Here is a 22500-nt window from a genome sequence, read left to right on the forward strand (position 1 = left end):
AGAGAGTGTCAGAGAGAGAGTTCGAGAGAGAGAAAGAGACAGAGAGTGAGTGTGAGAGTGAGAGACACAAGGAGTTGAGAGAGAGAGGTCGGGGGGGGGGGGGGGGGGAAGAGAGAGATGGTCAGAGAGAGAGAGAGAGAGAGTCAGAAAGTTTTGAGAGAGGGAAGGAGCTCCAGCCTTACCCTCAGCCAGGATGGACAGTGAAGTGAAGGTCTCCCCCTCCTGGCCCACCACCTGCCCCTTGCAGAGGTATTCTCCAAAGTCCTGTTCCTGGACAGGGTCAAAGTGGAGCAGGCTCTCGGGCCCATGGGAGACCAGGCTGAGCCTGTCCTGGTAGGCCGGGTGGATGTAGGGCCCATCGTCCAAGCTCTGGTCCATCTGAGCTACCGTGAGGTCACCATAGCGACTGGCCTCCCACCTCATGGTGTAGCGAGGCTCAGCAGAGTCTCCCAGCAACAAGATGTGGCAGTACAGGGTGGCAGCGTCACCAACTTTGGCCAAGGTGAACCCCGAGCCATTCAGGAACAGGATCTCCGGGTGGAACGAGGAATTGCTGTCTTCGGCCGTGATCAGGATGTCAAAAACCTGCACAAAATCTGCCAGACGGGCAGGGAGCAAGCAATCAGCACAGCCCGAGAGGCAGCTGCATTCATATAGCGTCGCCCCTCGCTCCGAACATGTCAGCTTCACTTCTCAACTGACCCTCCCACAGCGCCTACTCCCTCAGCACTGACCCTCCGACAGCGCCCGCTCCCTCAGCACTGACCCTCCCACAGCCCCCACTCCCTCAGCCCTGACCCTCCCACAGCCCCCACTCCCTCAGCACTGACCCTCCCACAGCCCCCACTCCCTCAGCACTGACCCTCCCACAGCCCCCACTCCCTCAGCCCTGACCCTCCCTCAGCCCCCACTCCCTCAGCACTGACTCTCCCACAGCCCCCACTCCCTCAGTACTGACCCTCCCACAGCCCCCACTCCCTCAGCACTGACCCTCCCACAGCCCCCACTCCCTCAGCCCTGACCCTCCCACAGCCCCCACTTCCCTCAGCACTGACCCTCCCACAGCCCCGACCCTCCCACAGCCCCCACTCCCTCAGCACTGACCCTCCCTCAGCCCCCGCTCCCTCAGCACTGACCCTCCCACAGCACCCACTCCCTCAGCACTGACCCTCCTACAGCGCCTACTCCCTCAGCACTGACCCTCCCCACAGCGCCCACTCCCTCAGAACTGACCCTCCCACAGCACCCACTCCCTCAGCACTGACCCTCCTACAGCGCCTACTCCCTCAGCGCTGACCCTACCACAGCGCCCACTCCCTCAGCACTGACCCTCCCACAGCACCCGCTCCCTCAGCACTGACCCTCCCACAGCGCCCGCTCCCTCAGCACTGACCCTCCCACAGCACTGACCCTCCCACAGCACCCACTCCCTCAGCACTGACCCTCCCACAGCCCCCGCTCCCTCAGCACTGACCCTCCCACAGCACCCACTCCCTCAGCACTGACCCTCCCACAGCCCCCGCTCCCTCAGCACTGACCCTCCCACAGCCCCCACTCCCTCAGCCCTGACCCTCCCACAGCACTGACCCTCCCACAGCACCCACTCCCTCAGCACTGACCCTCCCACAGCCCCCACTCCCTCAGCCCTGACCCTCCCACAGCCCCCACTCCCTCAGCACTGACCCTCCCACAGCCCCCGCTCCCTCAGCACTGACCCTCCCACAGCACCCACTCCCTCAGCACTGACCCTCCCACAGCCCCCACTCCCTCAGCACTGACCCTCCCACAGCCCCCACTCCCTCAGCACTGACCCTCCCACAGCACTGACCCTCCCACAGCACCCACTCCCTCAGCACTGACCCTCCCACAGCCCCCGCTCCCTCAGCACTGACCCTCCCACAGCACCCACTCCCTCAGTACTGACCCTCCCACAGCCCCCACTCCCTCAGCACTGACCCTCCCACAGCCCCCACTCCCTCAGCCCTGACCCTCCCACAGCCCCCACTCCCTCAGCACTGACCCTCCCACAGCCCCGACCCTCCCACAGCCCCCACTCCCTCAGCACTGACCCTCCCTCAGCCCCCGCTCCCTCAGCACTGACCCTCCCACAGCCCCCACTCCCTCAGCACTGACCCTCCTACAGCGCCTACTCCCTCAGCACTGACCCTCCCCACAGCGCCCACTCCCTCAGCACTGACCCTCCCACAGCACCCGCTCCCTCAGCACTGACCCTCCCACAGCGCCCGCTCCCTCAGCACTGACCCTCCCACAGCACTGACCCTCCCACAGCACCCACTCCCTCAGCACTGACCCTCCCACAGCCCCCACTCCCTCAGCACTGACCCTCCCACAGCACCCACTCCATCAGCACTGACCCTCCCACAGCACCCACTCCCTCAGCGCTGACCCTCCCACAGCACTGACCCTCCCACAGCGCCCCCTCCCACAGCACTGACCCTCCCACAGCCCCCACTCCCTCAGCACTGACCCTCCCACAGCCCCCACTCCCTCAGCACTGACCCTCCCACAGCACCCACTCCATCAGCACTGACCCTCCCACAGCACCCACTCCCTCAGCGCTGACCCTCCCACAGCACTGACCCTCCCACAGCCCCCGCTCCCTCAGCACTGACCCTCCCACAGCCCCTGCTCCGTCAGCACTGACCCTCCCACAGCACTGACCCTCCCTCAGCCCCCACTCCCTCAGCACTGACCCTCCCACAGCCCCCACTCCCTCAGCACTGACCCTCCCACAGTCCCCACTCCCTCAGCACTGACCCTCCCACAGCCCCCACTCCCTCAGCACTGACCCTTCCACAGCGCCCACTCCCTCAGCACTGACCCTCCCACAGCCCCCACTCCCTCAGCACTGACCCTTCCACAGCGCCCACTCCCTCAGCACTGACCCTCCCTCAGCACTGACCGTCCCACAGCGCCCACTCCCTCAGCACTGACCCTCCCTCAGCCCCCACTCCCTCAGCACTGACCCTCCCACAGCCCCCACTCCCTCAGCACTGACCCTCCCACAGTCCCCACTCCCTCAGCACTGACCCTCCCACAGCCCCCACTCCCTCAGCACTGACCCTCCCACAGCACTGACCCTCCCACTCCCTCAGCGCTGACCCTTAGGCATACCCATCTGAGAGCCGGCAAACTGCAGCACGGTAATAGCCAGCCAGGTACAGAGATACATCGCTGCAGACACTGACCGGCCCACCCTCACCCGTCACACGGCTCACCCTGCCCTCCGCCCGCGACCAGCTCTTGCAAGCTACCACCAGCTGCGGGCATCGATGCAGGAGGCAAGTTACGAGGGCTACACCGGAACCAACCCCCCCCCACCCTCAGCCGCCACATCGAGGGGCAATCGTCTGGGCGACCAGAGCTGGTCGTCACAACGTTACCCTGGAGATTGTGAAGTCACAATCAGGATCAACGTCACATGGATCTCAGGGTATTGTCACCCCTCACTCCCCCTTCCCGATTAAACCCCTCCGCCTGGAATATAACCCCTCCTTTCCCCTTTCCCGATTAAACCCCTCTGCCTGGAATATAACCCCTCGATTCCCCCTTCCTGATTAAACCCCTCAGCCTGGAATATAACCCCTCGTTTCCCCTTCCTGATTAAACCCCTCGTCCTGGAATATAACCCCTCGATTCCCCTTCCCGATTAAACCCCTCTGCCTGGAATATAACCCCTCGATTCCCCCTTCCTGATTAAACCCCTCAGCCTGGAATATAACCCCTCGATTCCCCCTTCCCGATTAAACCCCTCCGCCTGGAATATAACCCCTCGATTCCCCTTCCTGATTAAACCCCTCCACCTGGAATATAACCCCTCGATTCCCCCTTCCCGATTAAACCCCTCCACCTGGAATATAACCCCTCGATTCCCCTTCCCGATTAAACCCCTCAGTCTGGAATATAACCCCTCGATTCCCCCTTCCCGATTAAACCCCTCAGTCTGGAATATAACCCCTCACTCCCCCTTCCCGATTAAACCCCTCCGCCTGGAATATAACCCCTCCTTTCCCCTTTCCCGATTAAACCCCTCCACCTGGAATATAACCCCTCGATTCCCCTTCCCGATTAAACCCCTCAGCCTGGAATATAAACCCTCGATTCCCCCTTCCTGATTAAACACCTCAGCCTGGAATATAACCCCTCGATTCCCCCTTCCCGATTAAACCCCTCAGTCTGGAATATAACCCCTCACTCCCCCTTCCCGATTAAACCCCTCCGCCTGGAATATAACCCCTCCTTTCCCCTTTCCCGATTAAACCCCTCCACCTGGAATATAACCCCTCGATTCCCCTTCCCAATTAAACCCCTCAGCCTGGAATATAAACCCTCGATTCCCCCTTCCTGATTAAACCCCTCAGCCTGGAATATAACCCCTCGATTCCCCTTCCTGATTAAACCCCTCATCCTGGAATATAACCCCTCGATTCCCCTTCCTGATTAAACCCCTCGTCCTGGAATATAACCCCTCGATTCCCCTTCCCGATTAAACCCCTCTGCCTGGAATATAACCCCTCGATTCCCCCTTCCTGATTAAACCCCTCAGCCTGGAATATAACCCCTCGATTCCCCTTCCTGATTAAACCCCTCCGCCTGGAATATAACCCCTCGATTCCCCTTCCTGATTAAACCCCTCCGCCTGGAATATAACCCCTCGATTCCCCCTTCCCGATTAAACCCCTCCACCTGGAATATAACCCCTCGATTCCCACTTCCCGATTAAACCCCTCAGTCTGGAATATAACCCCTCACTCCCCCTTCCCGATTAAACCCCTCCGCCTGGAATATAACCCCTCGATTCCCCCTTCCCGATTAAACCCCTCCACCTGGAATATAACCCCTCGATTCCCCTTCCCGATTAAACCCCTCAGTCTGGAATATAACCCCTCGATTCCCCCTTCCCGATTAAACCCCTCCACCTGGAATATAACCCCTCGATTCCCCTTCCCGATTAAACCCCTCAGCCTGGAATATAAACCCTCGATTCCCCCTTCCTGATTAAACACCTCAGCCTGGAATATAACCCCTCGATTCCCCCTTCCCGATTAAACCCCTCAGTCTGGAATATAACCCCTCACTCCCCCTTCCCGATTAAACCCCTCCGCCTGGAATATAACCCCTCCTTTCCCCTTTCCCGATTAAACCCCTCCACCTGGAATATAACCCCTCGATTCCCCTTCCCGATTAAACCCCTCAGCCTGGAATATAAACCCTCGATTCCCCCTTCCTGATTAAACCCCTCAGCCTGGAATATAACCCCTCGATTCCCCTTCCTGATTAAACCCCTCATCCTGGAATATAACCCCTCGATTCCCCTTCCTGATTAAACCCCTCGTCCTGGAATATAACCCCTCGATTCCCCTTCCCGATTAAACCCCTCTGCCTGGAATATAACCCCTCGATTCCCCCTTCCTGATTAAACCCCTCAGCCTGGAATATAACCCCTCGATTCCCCTTCCTGATTAAACCCCTCCGCCTGGAATATAACCCCTCGATTCCCCTTCCTGATTAAACCCCTCCGCCTGGAATATAACCCCTCGATTCCCCCTTCCCGATTAAACCCCTCCACCTGGAATATAACCCCTCGATTCCCACTTCCCGATTAAACCCCTCAGTCTGGAATATAACCCCTCACTCCCCCTTCCCGATTAAACCCCTCCGCCTGGAATATAACCCCTCGATTCCCCCTTCCCGATTAAACCCCTCCACCTGGAATATAACCCCTCGATTCCCCTTCCCGATTAAACCCCTCAGTCTGGAATATAACCCCTCGATTCCCCCTTCCCGATTAAACCCCTCAGTCTGGAATATAACCCCTCACTCCCCCTTCCCGATTAAACCCCTCCGCCTGGAATATAACCCCTCCTTTCCCCTTTCCCGATTAAACCCCTCCACCTGGAATATAACCCCTCGATTCCCCTTCCCGATTAAACCCCTCAGCCTGGAATATAACCCCTCGATTCCCCTCCCCGATTAAACCCCTCAGCCTGGAATATAACCCCTCGATTCCCCCTTCCTGATTAAACCCCTCGGCCTGGAATATAACCCCTTGATTCCCCTTCCTAATTAAACCCCTCAGCCTGGAATATAAACCCTCGATTCCCCCTTCCTGATTAAACCCCTCAGCCTGGAATATAACCACTCGATTCCCCTTCCTGATTAAACCCCTCAGCCTGGAATATAACCCCTCGATTCCCCTTCCTGATTAAACCCCTCAGCCTGGAATATAACCCCTTGATTCCCCCTTCCTGATTAACCATCTCAGCCTGGAATATAACCCCTCGATCCCCCCTTCCTGATTAAACCCCTCAGCCTGGAATATAAACCCTCGATTCCCCCTTCCTGATTAAACCCCTCAGCCTGGAATATAACCCCTTGATTCCCCTTCCTCATTAAACCCCACAGCCTGGAATATAACCCCTCGATTCCCCTTCCTGATTAAACCCCTCGGCCTGAAATATAACCACTCGATTCCCCTTCCTGATTAAACCCTTTGGCCTGGAATATAACCCCTCGATTCCCCCTTCCTGGTTCAACCCCTCAGCCTGGAATATAACCCCTCGATTCCCCTTCCTGATTAAACCCCTCAGCCTGGAATATAACCCCTGGATTCCTGTTCCTGATTAAACCCCTCGGCCTGGAATATAACCCCTCGATTCACCTTCCTGATTAAACCCCTCAGCCTGGAATATAAACCCTCGATTCCCCCTTCCTGATTAAACCCCTCACCCTGGAATATAACCCCTCGATTCCCCTTCCTGATTAAACCTCTCAGCCTGGAATATAACCCCTCGATTCCCCTTCCTGATTAAACCCCTCGGCCTGGAATATAACCCCTCGATTCCCCTTCCTGATTAAACCTCTCAGCCTGGAATATAACCCCTCGATTCCCCTTCCTGATTAAACCTCTCAGCCTGGAATATAACCCCTCGATTCCCCTTCCTGATTAAACCCCTCGGCTTGGAATATAACCCCTCGATTCCCCCTTCCTGATTAAACCCCACAGCCTGGAATATAACCTCTCGATTCCCTCTCCTGATTAAATCTCTCAGCCTGGAATATAAACCCTCGATTCCCCCTTCCTGATTAAACCCCTCGGTCTGGAATATAACCCTTGGATTCCCGTTCCTGATTAAACCCCTCAGCCTGGAATATAACCCCTCACTCCCCTTTCCCGATTAAACCCCTCAGCCTGGAATATAACCCCTCGATTCCCCTTCCTGATTAAACCTCTCAGCCTGGAATATAACCCCTCGATTCCTCTTCCTGATTAAACCTCTCAGCCTGGAATATAACCCCTCGATTCCTCTTCCTGATTAAACCTCTCAGCCTGGAATATAAACCCTCGATTCCCCCTTCCTGATTAAACACCTCAGCCTGGAATATAACCCCTCGATTCCCCTTCCTGATTAAACCCCTCGGCCTGGAATATAACCCCTCGATTCCCCTTCCTGATTAAACCTCTCAGCCTGGAATATAACCCCTCGATTCCTCTTCCTGATTAAACCTCTCAGCCTGGAATATAACCCCTCGATTCCCCTTCCTGATTAAACCCCTCGGCCTGGAATATAACCCCTCGATTCCTCTTCCTGATTAAACCTCTCAGCCTGGAATATAACCCCTCGATTCCCCTTCCTGATTAAACCCCTCAGCCTGGAATATAACCCCTGGATTCCCGTTCCTGATTAAACCCCTCAGCCTGGAATATAACCCCTCGATTCCCTCTCCTGATTAAACCTCTCAGCCTGGAATATAACCCCTCGATTCCCCCTTCCTGATTAAACCCATCGGCCTGGAATATAACTCCTAGATTCCCCCTTCCTGATTAAACCCCTCGGCCTGGAATATAACCCCTGGATTCCCGTTCCTGATTAAACCCCTCGGCCTGGAATATAACCCCTCGAATTCCTTTCCTGATTAAACCCCTCAGCCTGGAATATAACCCCTCGATTCCCCTTCCTGATTAATCCCCTCAGCCTGGAATATAACCCCTCGATTCCCCTTCCTGATTAATCCCCTCAGCCTGGAATATAACCCTTCGATTCCCCTTCCTGATTAAACCCCTCAGCCTGGAATATAACCCCTCGACTCCCCCTTCCTGATTAAACCCCTCAGCCTGGAATATAACCCCTCGATTCCCCTTCCTGATTAAACTCCTCGGCCTGGAATATAACCCCTCGATTCCCCTTCCTGATGAAACCCTTCGACCTGGAATATAATCCCTCGATTCCCCCTTCCTGATTAAACCCCTCAGCCTGGAATATAACCCCTCGATTCCCCTTCCTGATTAAACCCCTCGGCCTGGAATATAACCCTTCGATTCCCCCTTCCTGATGAAACCCTTCGACCTGGAATATAATCCCTCGATTCCCCTTCCTGATGAAACCCTTCGACCTGGAATATAACCCCTCGATTCCCCTTCCTGGGGAATTTTGGATGGTTACCTCGGGTGAGTTCTCTGTCAATGTGGAACCATAAAGTTTCAGCCCGTTTGGTAAAGAATTCTGTCGCTGCTCCCCCCCCTCCACCCCCAGCCTCCCAATTCTCTCGGTGAAGGCTCTCTCCTTCATTTCAGAGGGATTTACCTTTCATCCTGAAATTCGGAACCCTGGTTTTCGTCCGCCCCTCTCGCTCCCAGTTTCAGGAACAGCTTTCCTGCATTTCCCCCACTCCATGTTGAGTCCTGTTAGGACTTTGTCGCTGTCTATCAGATGTTCAAGTACATTTTGGACCTCTTCCGATTCTTGAGCACTTTAATTCCGACAACCGCGGGAGAGCCGCAGAATGCCGTCAGAAGAGACACTCCCCGATGCATCGCTGATCGTTCCAAGTAAAGAGCAGTTTTGGATATTGTTTGGGTGTAACCGATACAAAGGATTCCGACATGACAAGACAGAACAGAAATCTCGATAACTATATGTGTTTTTCACTCTCCCAATAGCTGGAGACGGCTCCCGTCCTATCATAATATTAAAACCTGCACAGAAACTTGTCACTGTCCTGTTCTCACGGCCCAGCACGGTGGCTCAGTGGTTAGCAGCGCTGCCTCAGGGCCCCAGGTTCGACTCCCCCCCCCGTCCTCGGGCGAATGTCTGTGTGGAGTTTGCACATTCTCCCTGTGTCTGCGTGGGTTTCCTCCCTCAGTCCAAAGATGTACAGGTTAGGGTGGATTGGCCGTGCTAAATTGTCCCCGCAGTGCCCAGGGATGTGCAGGTTAGGGTGGGATTGGCCGTGCTAAATTGTCCCCATAGTGCCCAGGGATGTGCAGGTTAGGGTGGGATTGGCCGTGCTAAATTGTCCCCGTAGTGCCCAGGGATGTACAGGTTAGGGTGGACTGGCCATGCTAAATTGTCCCCGTAGTGCCCAGGGATGAGTAGGTTAGGGTGGATTGGCCGTGCTAAATTGTCCCCGTAGTGCCCAGGGATGTGCAGGTTAGGGTGGATTGACCGTGCTAAATAGTCCCGTAGTGTCGAGGGATGTGCAGGTTGGGGTGGATTGGCCGTGCTAAATTGTCCCCATAGTGCCCAGGGACGTGCAGGTTAGGGTGGATTGACCGTGCTAAATTGTCCCCGTAGTGCCCAGGGATGTGCGGGTTAGGGTGGATTGGCCGTGCTAAATTGTCCTGTAGTGCCCAGGGATGTACAGGTTAGGGTGGATTGGCCATGCTAAATGGTCCCCGTAGTGCCCAGGGATGGGCAGGTTAGGGTGGATTGGCCGTGCTAAATGGTCCCCGTAGTGCCCAGGGATGTACAGGTTAGGGTGGATTGGCCGTGCTAAATTGTCCTGTAGTGCCCAGGAATGTGCAGGTTAGGGTGGATTGGCTGTGCTAAGTTGTCCCATAGTGCCCTGGGATGTGCAGGTCAGGGTGGATTGGCCGTGCTAAATTGTCCCATAGTGCCCAGGGATGTATAGGTTAGGGTGGATTGGCCGTGCTAAATTGTCCCCGTAGTGCCCAGGCATGTGCAGGTTAGGGTGGACTGGCCTTGCTAAATTGTCTCGTAGTGCCCAGGGATGTGTAGGTTAGGGTGGATTGGCCATGCTAAATTGTCCCCGTAGTGCCCAGGGATGTGTAGGTTAGGGTGGATTGGCCGTGCTAAATTGTCCCCGTAGTGCCCAGGGATGTGTAGGTTAGGGTGGATTGGCCGTGCTAAATTGTCCCCGTAGTGCCCAGGCATGTGCAGGTTAGGCTGGATTGGCCATGCTAAATTGTCCCCGTAGTGCCCAGGGATGTGTAGGTTAGGGTGGATTGGCCGTGCTAAATTGTCCCCGTAGTGCCCAGGCATGTGCAGGTTAGGGTGGGATTGGCCGTGCTAAATTGTCCCATAGTGCCCAGGGATGTGCAGGTTAGGGTGGGATTGGCCGTGCTAAATTGTCCCGTAGTGCCCAGGGATGTGCAGGTTAGGGTGGATTGGCCGTGCTAAATTGTCCCGTAGTGCCCAGGGATGTGCAGGTTAGGGTGGGATTGGCCCTGCTAAATTGTCCCATAGTGCCCAGGGATGTACAGGTTAGGGTGGGATTGGCCGTGCTAAATTGTCCCCATAGTGCCCAGGGATGTGCAGGTTAGGGTGGGATTGGCCGTGCTAAATTGTCCCATAGTGCCCAGGGATGTACAGGTTAGGGTGGATTGGCCGTGCTAAATTGTCCCCGTAGTGCCCAGGGATGTACAGGTTAGGGTGGATTGGCCCGTGCTAAATTGTCCCCGTAGTGCCCAGGGATGTGCAGGTTAGGGTGGGATTGGCTGTGCTAAATTGTCCCCGTAGTGCCCAGGGATGTGCAGGTTAGGGTGGATTGGCCGTGCTAAATTGTCCCCGTAGTGCCCAGGGATGTGCAGGTTAGGGTGGATTGGCCGTGCTAAATTGTCCCCGTAGTGCCCAGGGATGTGCAGGTTAGGGTGGATTGGCCGTGCTAAATTGTCCCCGTAGTGCCCAGGGATGTGCAGGTTAGGGTGGATTGGCCGTGCTAAATGGCCCATCGTGTTCAGTTCATTAGCCAGAGGGTAGTGGGTCTGGGCGGGTTACTCTTCGGAGGGTCGGTGTGGACTTGTTGGGCCAAAGGGCCTGTTTCCATACTGTTGGCAATCTAATCAATCTCACGGAAAGGGGTCGATCATAGTTTTTTGTATCAGCGATGTGGTCTGTCTTCACAGACTCTTATGGACTGGTAAAGAAGTATCTGAATGACAACAGGATGTAGTTAATGGGATGTCAGATCAGGGCTAAAGAAATCCCACACCAGGTTATGGGTGAAGTGAGATTTTTTTTTTAACTGTGTACACCCTAGTCCAACACCAGTATTCTCCAAATCATGATCAGGGCTGACAGTGCAATTCCAAAGCAAGTATCTTCGCTCGGGACTGGGAGTGAGATACACACCTCTGTCTCCAGACGGCCTTGCTAGGTCAGGAACAGCCAGACCCTCGGCTGCCATCTCTGCCCGTTACTGGATGGGCACACATAGGAGAAGGTGAGGGCTGCAGATGCTGGAGATCAGAGCCGAGAGGGTAGTACTGGAAAAGCACTGCAGGTCAGGCAGCGTCCGAGGAGCAGGAGAATCGACGTTTCGGGCACAAGCCCTTCATCAGGAATGAGGCTTGTGGGTCAAAGTGTTTGGGGGGGGGGGGGGAAGGTAGCTGGGAAAGCAATAGGTGATGGAGAAGGTGATAGGTCAGAGGCGGGGGGAGTGATGCACAGGTCCAGAGGGCGGTGTCTCGTTTGAGGCTTGGGACTGGGATAATGTGGGGGGAGGGGGAATTGTGGACGCTGTTGAAATCCACATTGATCCCATGTAGTTGCAGGGTCCCAAGGCAGAATATGAGGTGTTCCTCCTCCAGGCGTTGAGTGGTAACGGTTTGGCGGTGGAGGAGATGTTGAAGGGTTTCAGCCATGGGGCGATGGGATTTGTGGGTGCAGGTGTCCCAGATGTTCACCGAAACGATCCACAAGAAGGCGTCTGTTCTCCCTGAGGTTGAGGAGACCACACCGGGGGGTGCGGTAGGTATTGGTGAACACATAGAGAACCATCCCAACAGTGGACCTTTAACCCTTGCGTTCCCACTGACTCTCAGCACAACGATCAGCCAGTGAAATGGAACGGTTTTTATTTTTCCGGGTTCAGAACCGTCATCACCGCTTCCCCGTTCCTCTCAAACCTCCGGTGAATAGAAATCCCGAGCCAATCCGGGCTCTCTCTCTCCGTCGGTCCCAGGAATCAGTCTTGCTCCCGAAGTGTGCGTCCTCAGGTACGGAGGTGCCAAAAACACTCCCACAATCCACTGGGAGGTGGTGTCATCCACCCCACCCCCAGGGCAGCGAGATGTTCCTGGGGAGTGTTACCAAACAAAGAGACCTTGGAGTGCAGGTTCCTAGCTCCTTGAAAGTGGAGTCGCAGGTCGATAGGATAGTGAAGGCAGCGTTTGGTATGCTCTCCTTTATTGGTCAGAGTATTGAGTACAGGAGTTGGGAGGTCATGTTGCGGCTGTACAGGACATTGGTTAGGCCACTGTTGGAATACTGCGCGCAATTCTGCTCTCCTTCCTATCGGAAGGATATTGAGACTTGAAAGGGTTCAGAAAAGATTTACAAGGATATTGGAGGGTTTGAGCTACAGGGAGAGGTTGGATAGACTTGGGGCTGTTTTCCCTGGAGCGTCGGAGGCTGAGGGGTGACCTTATAGAGGTTTATAAAACCATGAGGGGCATGGATAGGATAAATTAACAAGGTCCTTTCCCCCAGGGGTGGGGGAGGTCACGGCCACAGAAGATTGTGGGGGCCAGGTCACTGAGTATATTCAAGGTTAAAAATCACACAGCACCAGGTTATAGTCCAACAGGTTTATTTGGAAGCACTAGCTTTTGGAGCACTGCTCCTTCATCAGGTCGTCAAGTTGTGAAGGAGCTGCACTCCGAAAGCGAGTGCTTCCAAATGAACCTGTTGGACTATAACCGGGTGTTGTGTGACTTTTAACTTTGTCCACCCCAGTCCAACACTGGCACCTCCACCTCCTGAGTACATTTAAGATAGATAAGTTGCAGATTGTCAAGGGGAAATCAAGGGTTCGGGGAAGAAAGCGGGAGAATGGGGTTGAGACACCTATCAGCCATGATTGAATCGCGCAGCTGACTTGATGGGCTGAATGGCCTATTTTCTGCTCCAATCTCTTGTGGTTTTTCAGCTTTTCGAGCACCTTCTCCTTGGTGATAGCCACCGTGGTCATCTCTGCCCCCGATTCTCTTGAATATTTGCGATACTACTCATGTCTTACCACTGCGGAAATTGACATAAAGTTTTGAGAAGATTTGTAGCTTGTGTTGAGGTTTTGGACGTAGGCTTGCTCGCTGAGCTGAAAGGTTCATTTCCAGACGTTTCGTTACCTTACGAGGTAACGTCTTCAGTGGACCTCAGGCGAAGCAATGCTGAAAATTCCTGCTTTCTATTTATATGTTTGGGTTGGTGATGTCATTTCCTGTGGAGAAAAGTCACTTCTGGTTCCTTTTCTCAGGGGGTGGCAGATGGGGTCTAACTTGATGTGTTTGTTGATAGGGTATATAAAGTACTAGTTCAGTTCCTCTGCCATTTCTTTGTTCCCCTACTTCTCCAGCGCCATTTTCCAGCAGTCCAATGTCTCCTTTTGTCCATTATATATCTGAAGTAACTCCGACAATCTTTCCACATATTACCAGCTGGCTTACCTCCATACTTAATCTTCTCCCTCCTTGTTTTTTTTTTCTTCATTGTACTCTATTGGACTTTGTAAGTCTTCTGCTTGACAACGTCTGTATGATTGGTCCCCTAGAAGGATGGACGTTTCTTTTTGGAAGTGGGGGGGGTGGTGGGGGGTGCTGAATATTTGGGTCAGGTGTGTAGTATATGGTGAAAACGGACCTCAATCAGATGGGCCAATGGGCAGCAGTTTAATTTAGGTAAATGTGAAGGCTGCATTTCGGAAACGGGCAGGACTTATACACTTAATGGTAAGGTCCTGAGGGAGTGTTGCTGAACAAAGAGACCTTGGAGTGCAGGTTCATGGTTCCTTGAAAATGGAGTCTCAGGAAGACAGGGCAGTGAAGGCAGCGTTTGGTATGCTTGCCTTTATTGGTCAGGAGTACAGGAGGTTCTGTTGTGGCTGTATTGGGGAGGTCACTTTGGGAATATTGCATTCAATTCTGGTCTCCCTGCTACAGCAAGGATGTTGGGAAAGGGTTCAGGAAAGGATGTTGGAGGGTTTGAGCTACAGGGAGAGGCTTGATAGACTCGGGGCTGTTTTCCCTGGAGCATCGGACGCTGAGGGGCATGGGTAGGGTAAATAGATGAGGTCCTTTCCTTGGGGTGGGGGAGTCCAAAGCTAGAGGGGCGTAGGTTTAAGATGTGAGGTGGAAAGGGACCAGAGGGGCAACTTTTTCACACAGAGAGAGAGCAGCCAGAGGAAGTAGTGGAGGCTGGTACAATCGCAATGTTTAAAAGTCATGATTTGAAGATGCCGGTGTTGGACTGGGGTGTACAAAGTTAAAAATCACACAGCACCAGGTTATAGTCCAACAGGTTTATTTGGAAGCCTGCTCATCAACCACCTGATGAAGGAGCAGCGCTCCAAAAGCTAGTGCTTCCAATAAAACCTGGTGGACCATATCCAGGTGTTGTGTGATTTTTAACATTGAAAAGGCATCTGGATGGGAAATGGATAGGAAGGATTTAGTGGGAAATGGACCAAATGCTGGCAAATGGGATTGGATTAGTTTTGGATATCTGGAAGGGAACACGATTGGGAAGGGTTTGGAGGGATAGGGGCCAAGCGCAGGGAAATGGGACTGGATTAGTTTAGGATATCTGGATGGGGATATGGATGGGAAGAGTTTTGAAGGATCAGTGTTCAAAGTACCTATTCGAATGGCTCGGGGAATCCCTAATGGACTCAACCTCTCTTGGTTCATCCTAGAGATCAAGCTCTGATTGCGTCTGGAATATAAAACTCTTAGAGTCAGTTTTTATTTACCAATGGTATCAATGTTACACTTTAACATGGCTTGAGCTAAGGTTCTGAAACCATTAGCAGAGTACTGGCACCAGCTTTTACCCCTAAGAGCTCTCTAAGGCTACTCCCCCTATTTTTGCAAACAAACTGTCTTTATACAGAAATTGGTATTAAAATTACAAAGATAACACGTCCTTTATCAGCAATAAAATGGCAAAAGTTTGCAATGAAACTCATTGACAGGTCTGAGTACAGTTGACTAAATAAATTACATGCAGAAAATGCGAACCCTGATCAAGCCAGGCCAATTGCTTTGGACAGTTAACCTTCCCTTTTAACAGTACATCAGAATGAGAGACGAGTCTAAACTAGGTGGAAAAGCTCATGAGGTAACCTGCTCAGCTAACGTGCCCAGTACCATTGTCCTACAAAATGACTTCTTCCTCTAAAGTCATCCTAGATTCCCAAAACGCAAATTAAATTCATAACATTCATGGATCTTGAGCTCCAGGGAACGACACACAAACATTCAATCGGTGACAAGCAAGTGTACACTCAAATCAAACCACAAAGAGCTGCCCAAGTGCCGGTCAATGGGACCAGATTTGTTTAGGATATTTGGATGGGAAGGGTTGAGAGGGATCGGTGCCAAGTGCAGGTGTTTGGGACTAGATTTGTTTAGGAATTCTGGATAAGGTGGGAAAGGTTTAGAGGGATAGGGGCCAAGTGATGGTATATGGGACTAGATTAATTTAGGGGATATGGATGGGAAGGGTTTAAGTTGGATAGCGGCCAACTTCAGGTGTTTGGGACTGGATTAGTTTAGGATATCTGGATGGGAATATGAATAAAAAGGGTTTAGACGGATAGGGGCCAATTGCAGGTATGTAGAAGGGGCTAAGTGCTGGTACATGAGACTAGATTAGTTTAAGGAATATGGATGGGAATATGAATGGAAAGGGATTAGATGGATAGGGGTCAAATGGAAGTGTTTGGGACTGGATTAGTTGAAGATGTCTGGTTGGGGATATGGATGGGATGAGTTTAGAAGGACAGGGGACAATTGCAGGTACATGGGACTGGATTACTTTAGGGAATATGGATGGGAATATGGATGGAAAGGGATTAGATGGATAGGGGTCAAATGGAAGTGTTTGGGACTGGATTAGTTGAAGATGTCTGGTTGGGGATATGGATGGGATGTGTTTAGAAGGACAGGGGACAATTGTAGGTACATGGGACTGGATTACTTTAGGGAATATGGATGGAAAGGGATTAGATGGATAGGGGTCAAAAGGAAGTGTTTGGGACTGGATTAGTTGAAGATGTCTGGTTGGGGATATGGATGGGATGAGGTTAGAAGGACAGGGGACAATTGCAGGTACATGGGACTGGATTACTTTAGGGAATATGGATGGAAAGGGATTAGATGGATAGGGGTCAAATGGAAGTGTTTGGGACTGGATTAGTTGAAGATGTCTGGTTGGGGATATGGATGGGATGAGTTTAGAAGGACAGGGGACAATTGCAGGTACATGGGACTGGATACTTTAGGGAATATGAATGGAAAGGGATTAGATGGATAGGGGTCAAATGGAAGTGTTTGGGACTGGATTAGTTGAAGATGTCTGGTTGGGGATATGGATGGGATGAGTTTAGAAGGACAGGGGACAATTGCAGGTACATGGGACTGGATTACTTTAGGGAATATGGATGGGAATATGGATGGAAAGGGATTAGATGGATAGGGGTCAAATGGAAGTGTTTGGGACTGGATTAGTTGAAGATGTCTGGTTGGGGATATGGATGGGATGTGTTTAGAAGGACAGGGGACAATTGTAGGTACATGGGACTGGATTACTTTAGGGAATATGGATGGAAAGGGATTAGATGGATAGGGGTCAAAAGGAAGTGTTTGGGACTGGATTAGTTGAAGATGTCTGGTTGGGGATATGGATGGGATGAGGTTAGAAGGACAGGGGACAATTGCAGGTACATGGGACTGGATTACTTTAGGGAATATGGATGGAAAGGGATTAGATGGATAGGGGTCAAATGGAAGTGTTTGGGACTGGATTAGTTGAAGATGTCTGGTTGGGGATATGGATGGGATGAGTTTAGAAGGACAGGGGACAATTGCAGGTACATGGGACTGGATTACTTTAGGGAATATGAATGGAAAGGGATTAGATGGATAGGGGTCAAATGGAAGTGTTTGGGACTGGATTAGTTGAAGATGTCTGGTTGGGGATATGGATGGGATGAGTTTAGAAGGACAGGGGACAATTGCAGGTACATGGGACTGGATTACTTTAGGGAATATGGATGGGAATATGAATGGAAAGGGATTAGATGGATAGGGGTCAAAAGGAAGTGTTTGGGACTGGATTAGTTGAAGATGTCTGGTTGGGGATATGGATGGGATGAGTTTAGAAGGACAGGGGACAATTGCAGGTACATGGGACTGGATTACTTTAGGGAATATGGATGGAAAGGGATTAGATGGATAGGGGTCAAATGGAAGTGTTTGGGACTGGATTGGTTGAAGATGTCTGGTTGGGGATATGGATGGGATGAGTTTAGAAGGACAGGGGACAATTGCAGGTACATGGGACTGGATTACTTTAGGGAATATGAATGGAAAGGGATTAGATGGATAGGGGTCAAATGGAAGTGTTTGGGACTGGATTAGTTGAAGATGTCTGGTTGGGGATATGGATGGGATGAGTTTAGAAGGACAGGGGACAATTGCAGGTACATGGGACTGGATTACTTTAGGGAATATGGATGGAAAGGGATTAGATGGATAGGGGTCAAAAGGAAGTGTTTGGGACTGGATTAGTTGAAGATGTCTGGTTGGGGATATGGATGGGATGAGTTTAGAAGGACAGGGGACAATTGCAGGTACATGGGACTGGATTACTTTAGGGAATATGGATGGAAAGGGATTAGATGGATAGGGGTCAAAAGGAAGTGTTTGGGACTGGATTAGTTGAAGATGTCTGGTTGGGGATATGGATGGGTAGGGATCAGGTGCAGGTATATGGGACTATTTTAGTTTAGATGGGGATTTGGATGGGGATGGGAATGGTTGGAGCTGCCAGAGGAAGTGGCGGTTGGAATTTGAAAAGGGGCGGGCGCGTCCTCCCCTGCGCGAGGCGGGAAACCCGGCGCAGGCGCAGTGCGGCGGGCTGGGCGAGGGAAGAGGGGGCGTGGCCACTGGGGAGGGAGGGAGTGGGGCGGGTCCGACCGAAGGGGGTACGGCCTCGCCGCAGCGAGGGCGCAGGCGCGGTGCGGGCACGCGCGCGGATGCCTCGGGGCGTCCGAATACGGTTGAGCGCAGGCGCAGTGGGGGGGGGGGGGGTGGTGCGGCCCCGGCGCAGGCGCAGTGCGGGCTCAGGGTGGGGGAGGGGAGGCCTCGCCTGCGCGCGGCGGCTCCTCAGGCGCAGTCGCAGTCGCCCCTCCGCTGAAGATGGCCGCCTCCTGCCACCGCTCCTTCGACCCCGAGGACCACGAGCTGGACCGAGGCTTCCGCCTCACCGCCCTGTCCGACCTCAAGGGATGAGGCTGCAAGGTCCCGCAGGAGGTGCTGCTCAAACTCCTGCGGGCGCTGGGCCCGGAGCCGCGGGCCGACCCCGCCGCCGCTTCCTCCTCGGCCTCGTCCGGCGCCGCGGCCGGAGGCGGGGGAGGGGGGGGCGGCGACGAGGACAACAACCAGTTCCTGGGCACCGTCATGCCGCGGATCGGTGAGGTTTCCTCCTGTCCCCCCCCCCCACAGCGGCCGGGGGTCTGCAGGCCCGAGGCGAAGGAGGGGAGGGCGGGCGGGGCGATTGACCAATGGCCTTACAGCTGCTCAGCCGTTCCCCTTCCCATTGGTCCTGGCAGCTGTGACGGACAGCGGGGGCCGCCAATCGGATGAGGGGGAAGGCGGGTCCGACCGACGGTGACGCGAGGGGGGCCAGACGGACAGCGGGGCGGACCAATCGCGGGCGCGTTGGGCGGGTCGTACGCTTGTCGCTCATGACGGGCGGTAGGGCGAACCAATCGGATTGGGGCGCGCCATGCTCCCATCTCCATTGGACGCGGCTCGTTCGACGAACAGGCGAGCCGACCAATCAGGTCGAACCAGGAGGTGGGGGTTGTATTCCTATTGGGTGCCGCGAGCGTTTCGATCCCGCACGTTCGCGAACGGCTTGACCAATAGCCACCGGCGAATCGGTATTCCAACTTCCCATTGGTCGGCCCGTTCGCGAAGGGCGGGTGGGTGTGAACTCACACCTTTCTATTGGCCGCGGCCCTTTCGAAGGATTATTTCCCTCGTAGGCCAATGAAAGAAGTGTATTGATGTCCCGCCCCTTTGATGGATGGGCTCGCGAGCCAATGGCATCGTCCGCGTCGATGCCTATCCCTTATTGGCTGACCCACGCTGATGGACGTACTATTGGACCAATGGACGCGGTGTGTGGGGGTGGATCCACTTTCGGATTGGCTACCCCGTTCTGATTGACGTGAGGCTCAGCCAATGGGGGAACACTCTCTTGTTAGTGGGATATGTGGGGCCCAGTGTTGAGCCCTTAAAGGGGCAGTCCCAACTTCCATCGTCCCCTTAAAGTGGGGCATGAGGGGGTAAGGGGGAAGTAGGTGAGGGGGTCATCTTGCTCGCCGTGGGGTCTAGTCGAGCCCACCCTGGGTGGGAGGAGTGAGGTGCTTCCTGAACTATTCAACCCGGTGGGGCATCGCCTCACAGCCCTCCCGCTCCCTTGGCTCTACCTCAGCCCCGTTGTGGATGGGGATGGTGGGGTAGGGGGTCCTTCTTTCTCTTCCCAAAGTCTGCCACCACCTTCCCTTCCCTCCCTTCCTCTTTCCCCCACCCACCCCCAACCAGAGGACAGTCCAAAACCACGGTGGAGGGTGGGGTCTTGGCCGGGGTTGGGAACAGTTCCCTTCGGAGCAAGCTACAAGACCCCCAGGGGTGTTGTGGGGGTGGGGTGCACCCGCTGACCCGTCCACCGTGGAGGCGCGTGGACCCCATTGGCCTCTGTCATTGGAAACCCGAGGAGTCGGGGCGGGGGGGGGGTCACCTGGGTTCCTATCCCGCCCCGGGCCGGTGGTGGAGTTTGGATCCGGACACGAGTCTGGAATTCGGAGTCTCCGGGTGGCCGTGAGGCCCCTTGCCAATCGTTGGGTACACCCCGCCTGGTTGGTTCTCGGGAGGGATACCAACCGTCCTCACACGTGACTCCAGACCCACAGCGGCGTGTGGTTGACCCTCAGCGTCCCTCTGGGCAGTGAAGGGCAGGGCGATGAGTGCTGGGCCCAGTCAGCGACCCCCCTCATCCCGCCAACCCACGAATGAACACTGACAGACCACAAGACGTTCCCTCCCGCCCTGAGAGACTGAACAGTCTCCGCCATAGAAATGAAGTGGTGGATGCTGGAGAACTGAAACGTGAAATCCCTGAGCCGTACAGCACAGCAACAGACCCTTCGGTCCAACTTGGCTGTGCCGACCTGAGATCTTCATTTCCCCCCCACCCCCACCCTGTCTCATGTGCTCACAATCTCCCTTGCACTCAGAGTCACACAGCACAGAAACGGACCCATCGGTCCAACTCCTCTATGCTGACCTGATATCCTCAATTAATCTCGTCTCGTTTGCCCGTGTTTGGCACGTAAATATGACCCCTGTCCAGTTGCCTTTTAAATGTTGTCATTGTACCAGCCTCCCCCACTTCCTCTGGCAGCTCGTTCCACACACCCACCACCTTCTGGGGGAAGAAGTTGCCCCTTAGCTCCCTATCCCCCCCTCTCACCTTAAACCTACACCCCTCTAGTTGTGGGCTCCCCCACCCCAGGGGGGAAAAGACCTTGTCTATTTACCTTATCTATGCCCCCCCCCCCCCGTCATGATTTTATAAACCTCTATAGATGGCTTATTTTTAAGGTGTGAGGCAAAAGATTTAAAAAGGGGGCGAGCTATTTTACATAGTGGGTGTGGAGTGAACGTCCAGAGGATCTGGGTACAATGTTAATGTTTAATAGACATTTGGATAAGTCTGTGAATAGGAAAGAGATATGGGCCAGGGGGAGGGCAGGCCTGGGGATCGTTTAGTTTGTGACTGTGGTCGAAGGGTTTGATTCCATGCTGGATGACTCCACGGTAACGCTCCCCTCCCCATCCCCCAATTTAAACGCCAGGACTGGGCATTGGAGAAACGACATTCCGAAGGCCAAGAATGATTGGGATCTGCAGGGAGAGCCGAGAGAGGGGGGGGGGGGGGGGGCTTGAATTGAGATCGTCCGGAGAGTGGATCGGGTCTTGGGCTGAGCGGGTACATCTCTCTCTTTGTCTGTCACAGGGATTGGCATGGACTCGTGCGTGATCCCGCTGCGACATGGGGGTCTCTCCCTCGTGCAGACCACTGATTTCTTCTATCCCCTCGTGGATGACCCCTACATGATGGTAAGGTCCCCTCGGTGCAGTTCCTTTCACATGGCCGGATTGCCATTCCAGTTCCTCCGGGGTGGGGGGTGTTTCTATTGGGCGCTTGAGTGTAGGCCCAGAACAGCGCGCGCACTTTCTCTCTCTCTCTCTCTGTCTCTCTCTGTGTCTCTCTCTCCCTGTATCCCCGCCCTTTCTCCCACGTGTGTGTCTGTCTCTCTCTCTCGCCATCCCCCCCGCCCCCCAATATTGGCCCAGGGACAGGTCTTGGGTGGGGGGTGAGGGATATCTGTGCTGGAGCACCAGCCCCCTCTCCCACCGACTGTGGCCTGTTGACCCAGGGACAGATCCTGGGGTGATCACTGCGATCTCTGGCGGTCCCCGCTGCTTGCTTCTCTCTGCCTGTGCCTCGGTCCGCGTGTCTGTCTCTCTCTCGAAGTCAGTCACTCAGTCTTTCTCTCACTCTCCCGTCTCCAGGGGCGTATAGCCTGTGCCAATGTACTCAGCGACCTGTATGCCATGGGCATTACCGAGTGTGACAACATGTTGATGCTGCTGAGTGTGAGTCAGAGAATGACTGAGAAGGTACGTCTCCACAGCTCCACCCACACACACATCACGGAGGGAGGGAGGGGGCAACGGAGGGGGGGGGGGGATGTGAGTAGGACACGGGGCTGGTATCTCGCTCTGTCTGACCCCCCTGTTTCCCACAGGAACGTGACAAGGTGGTCCCACTGATGATCCGGGGATTTAAGGACGCTGCGGAGGAAGGTGGGACCTCTGTGACTGGGGGACAGACGGTGGTGAACCCCTGGATCATCATTGGTGGGGTCGCTACTGTGGTCTGCCAACCCAACGAGTTCATCATGTGAGTGACCCGGCGTGGGGGGAGAGGGTTCTGGCCAGATCCAGCCCCCTCCTTTCTCCCTCACACACTCTCTCTCTCTGTCGGTCTGTCTCTCTCTCTCTCTCTCTCTCTCTCTGTCGGTCTGTCTCTCTCTCTCTCTCTCTCTCTCTGTCGGTCTGTCTCTCTGTCGGTCTGTCTCTCTCTCTCGGTCGGTCTGTCTCTC

At 54.2% G+C, this 22500-nt stretch overlaps 1 protein-coding gene and 1 pseudogene across 1 annotated transcript in view; one reads left to right on the forward strand and one right to left on the reverse strand.

The window, feature by feature from the left end:
• The window catches only part of LOC140470163 (uncharacterized), a 27376-nt gene extending 15738 nt beyond the window's left edge, over window positions 1–11638 (reverse strand). Inside the window, exons 1-2 of the mRNA XM_072566588.1 lie at window positions 8607–11638; window positions 183–596 (exon numbers count right to left, since the gene is read on the reverse strand). Coding sequence (XP_072422689.1) covers window positions 183–596; window positions 8607–8613 — 421 coding nt within the window. The 5' untranslated portion in view covers window positions 8614–11638. The remainder of the gene's footprint in view (window positions 1–182; window positions 597–8606) is intronic.
• A 6773-nt stretch (window positions 11639–18411) lies between these two features.
• On the forward strand, window positions 18412–22332 carry LOC140470092 (selenide, water dikinase 3-like; annotated as a pseudogene).
• The last annotated feature ends 168 nt before the right edge of the window (window positions 22333–22500 follow it).

Source organism: Chiloscyllium punctatum, chromosome 50 (genome assembly GCF_047496795.1).
Source record: "Chiloscyllium punctatum isolate Juve2018m chromosome 50, sChiPun1.3, whole genome shotgun sequence".
NCBI lineage: Eukaryota > Metazoa > Chordata > Chondrichthyes > Orectolobiformes > Hemiscylliidae > Chiloscyllium > Chiloscyllium punctatum.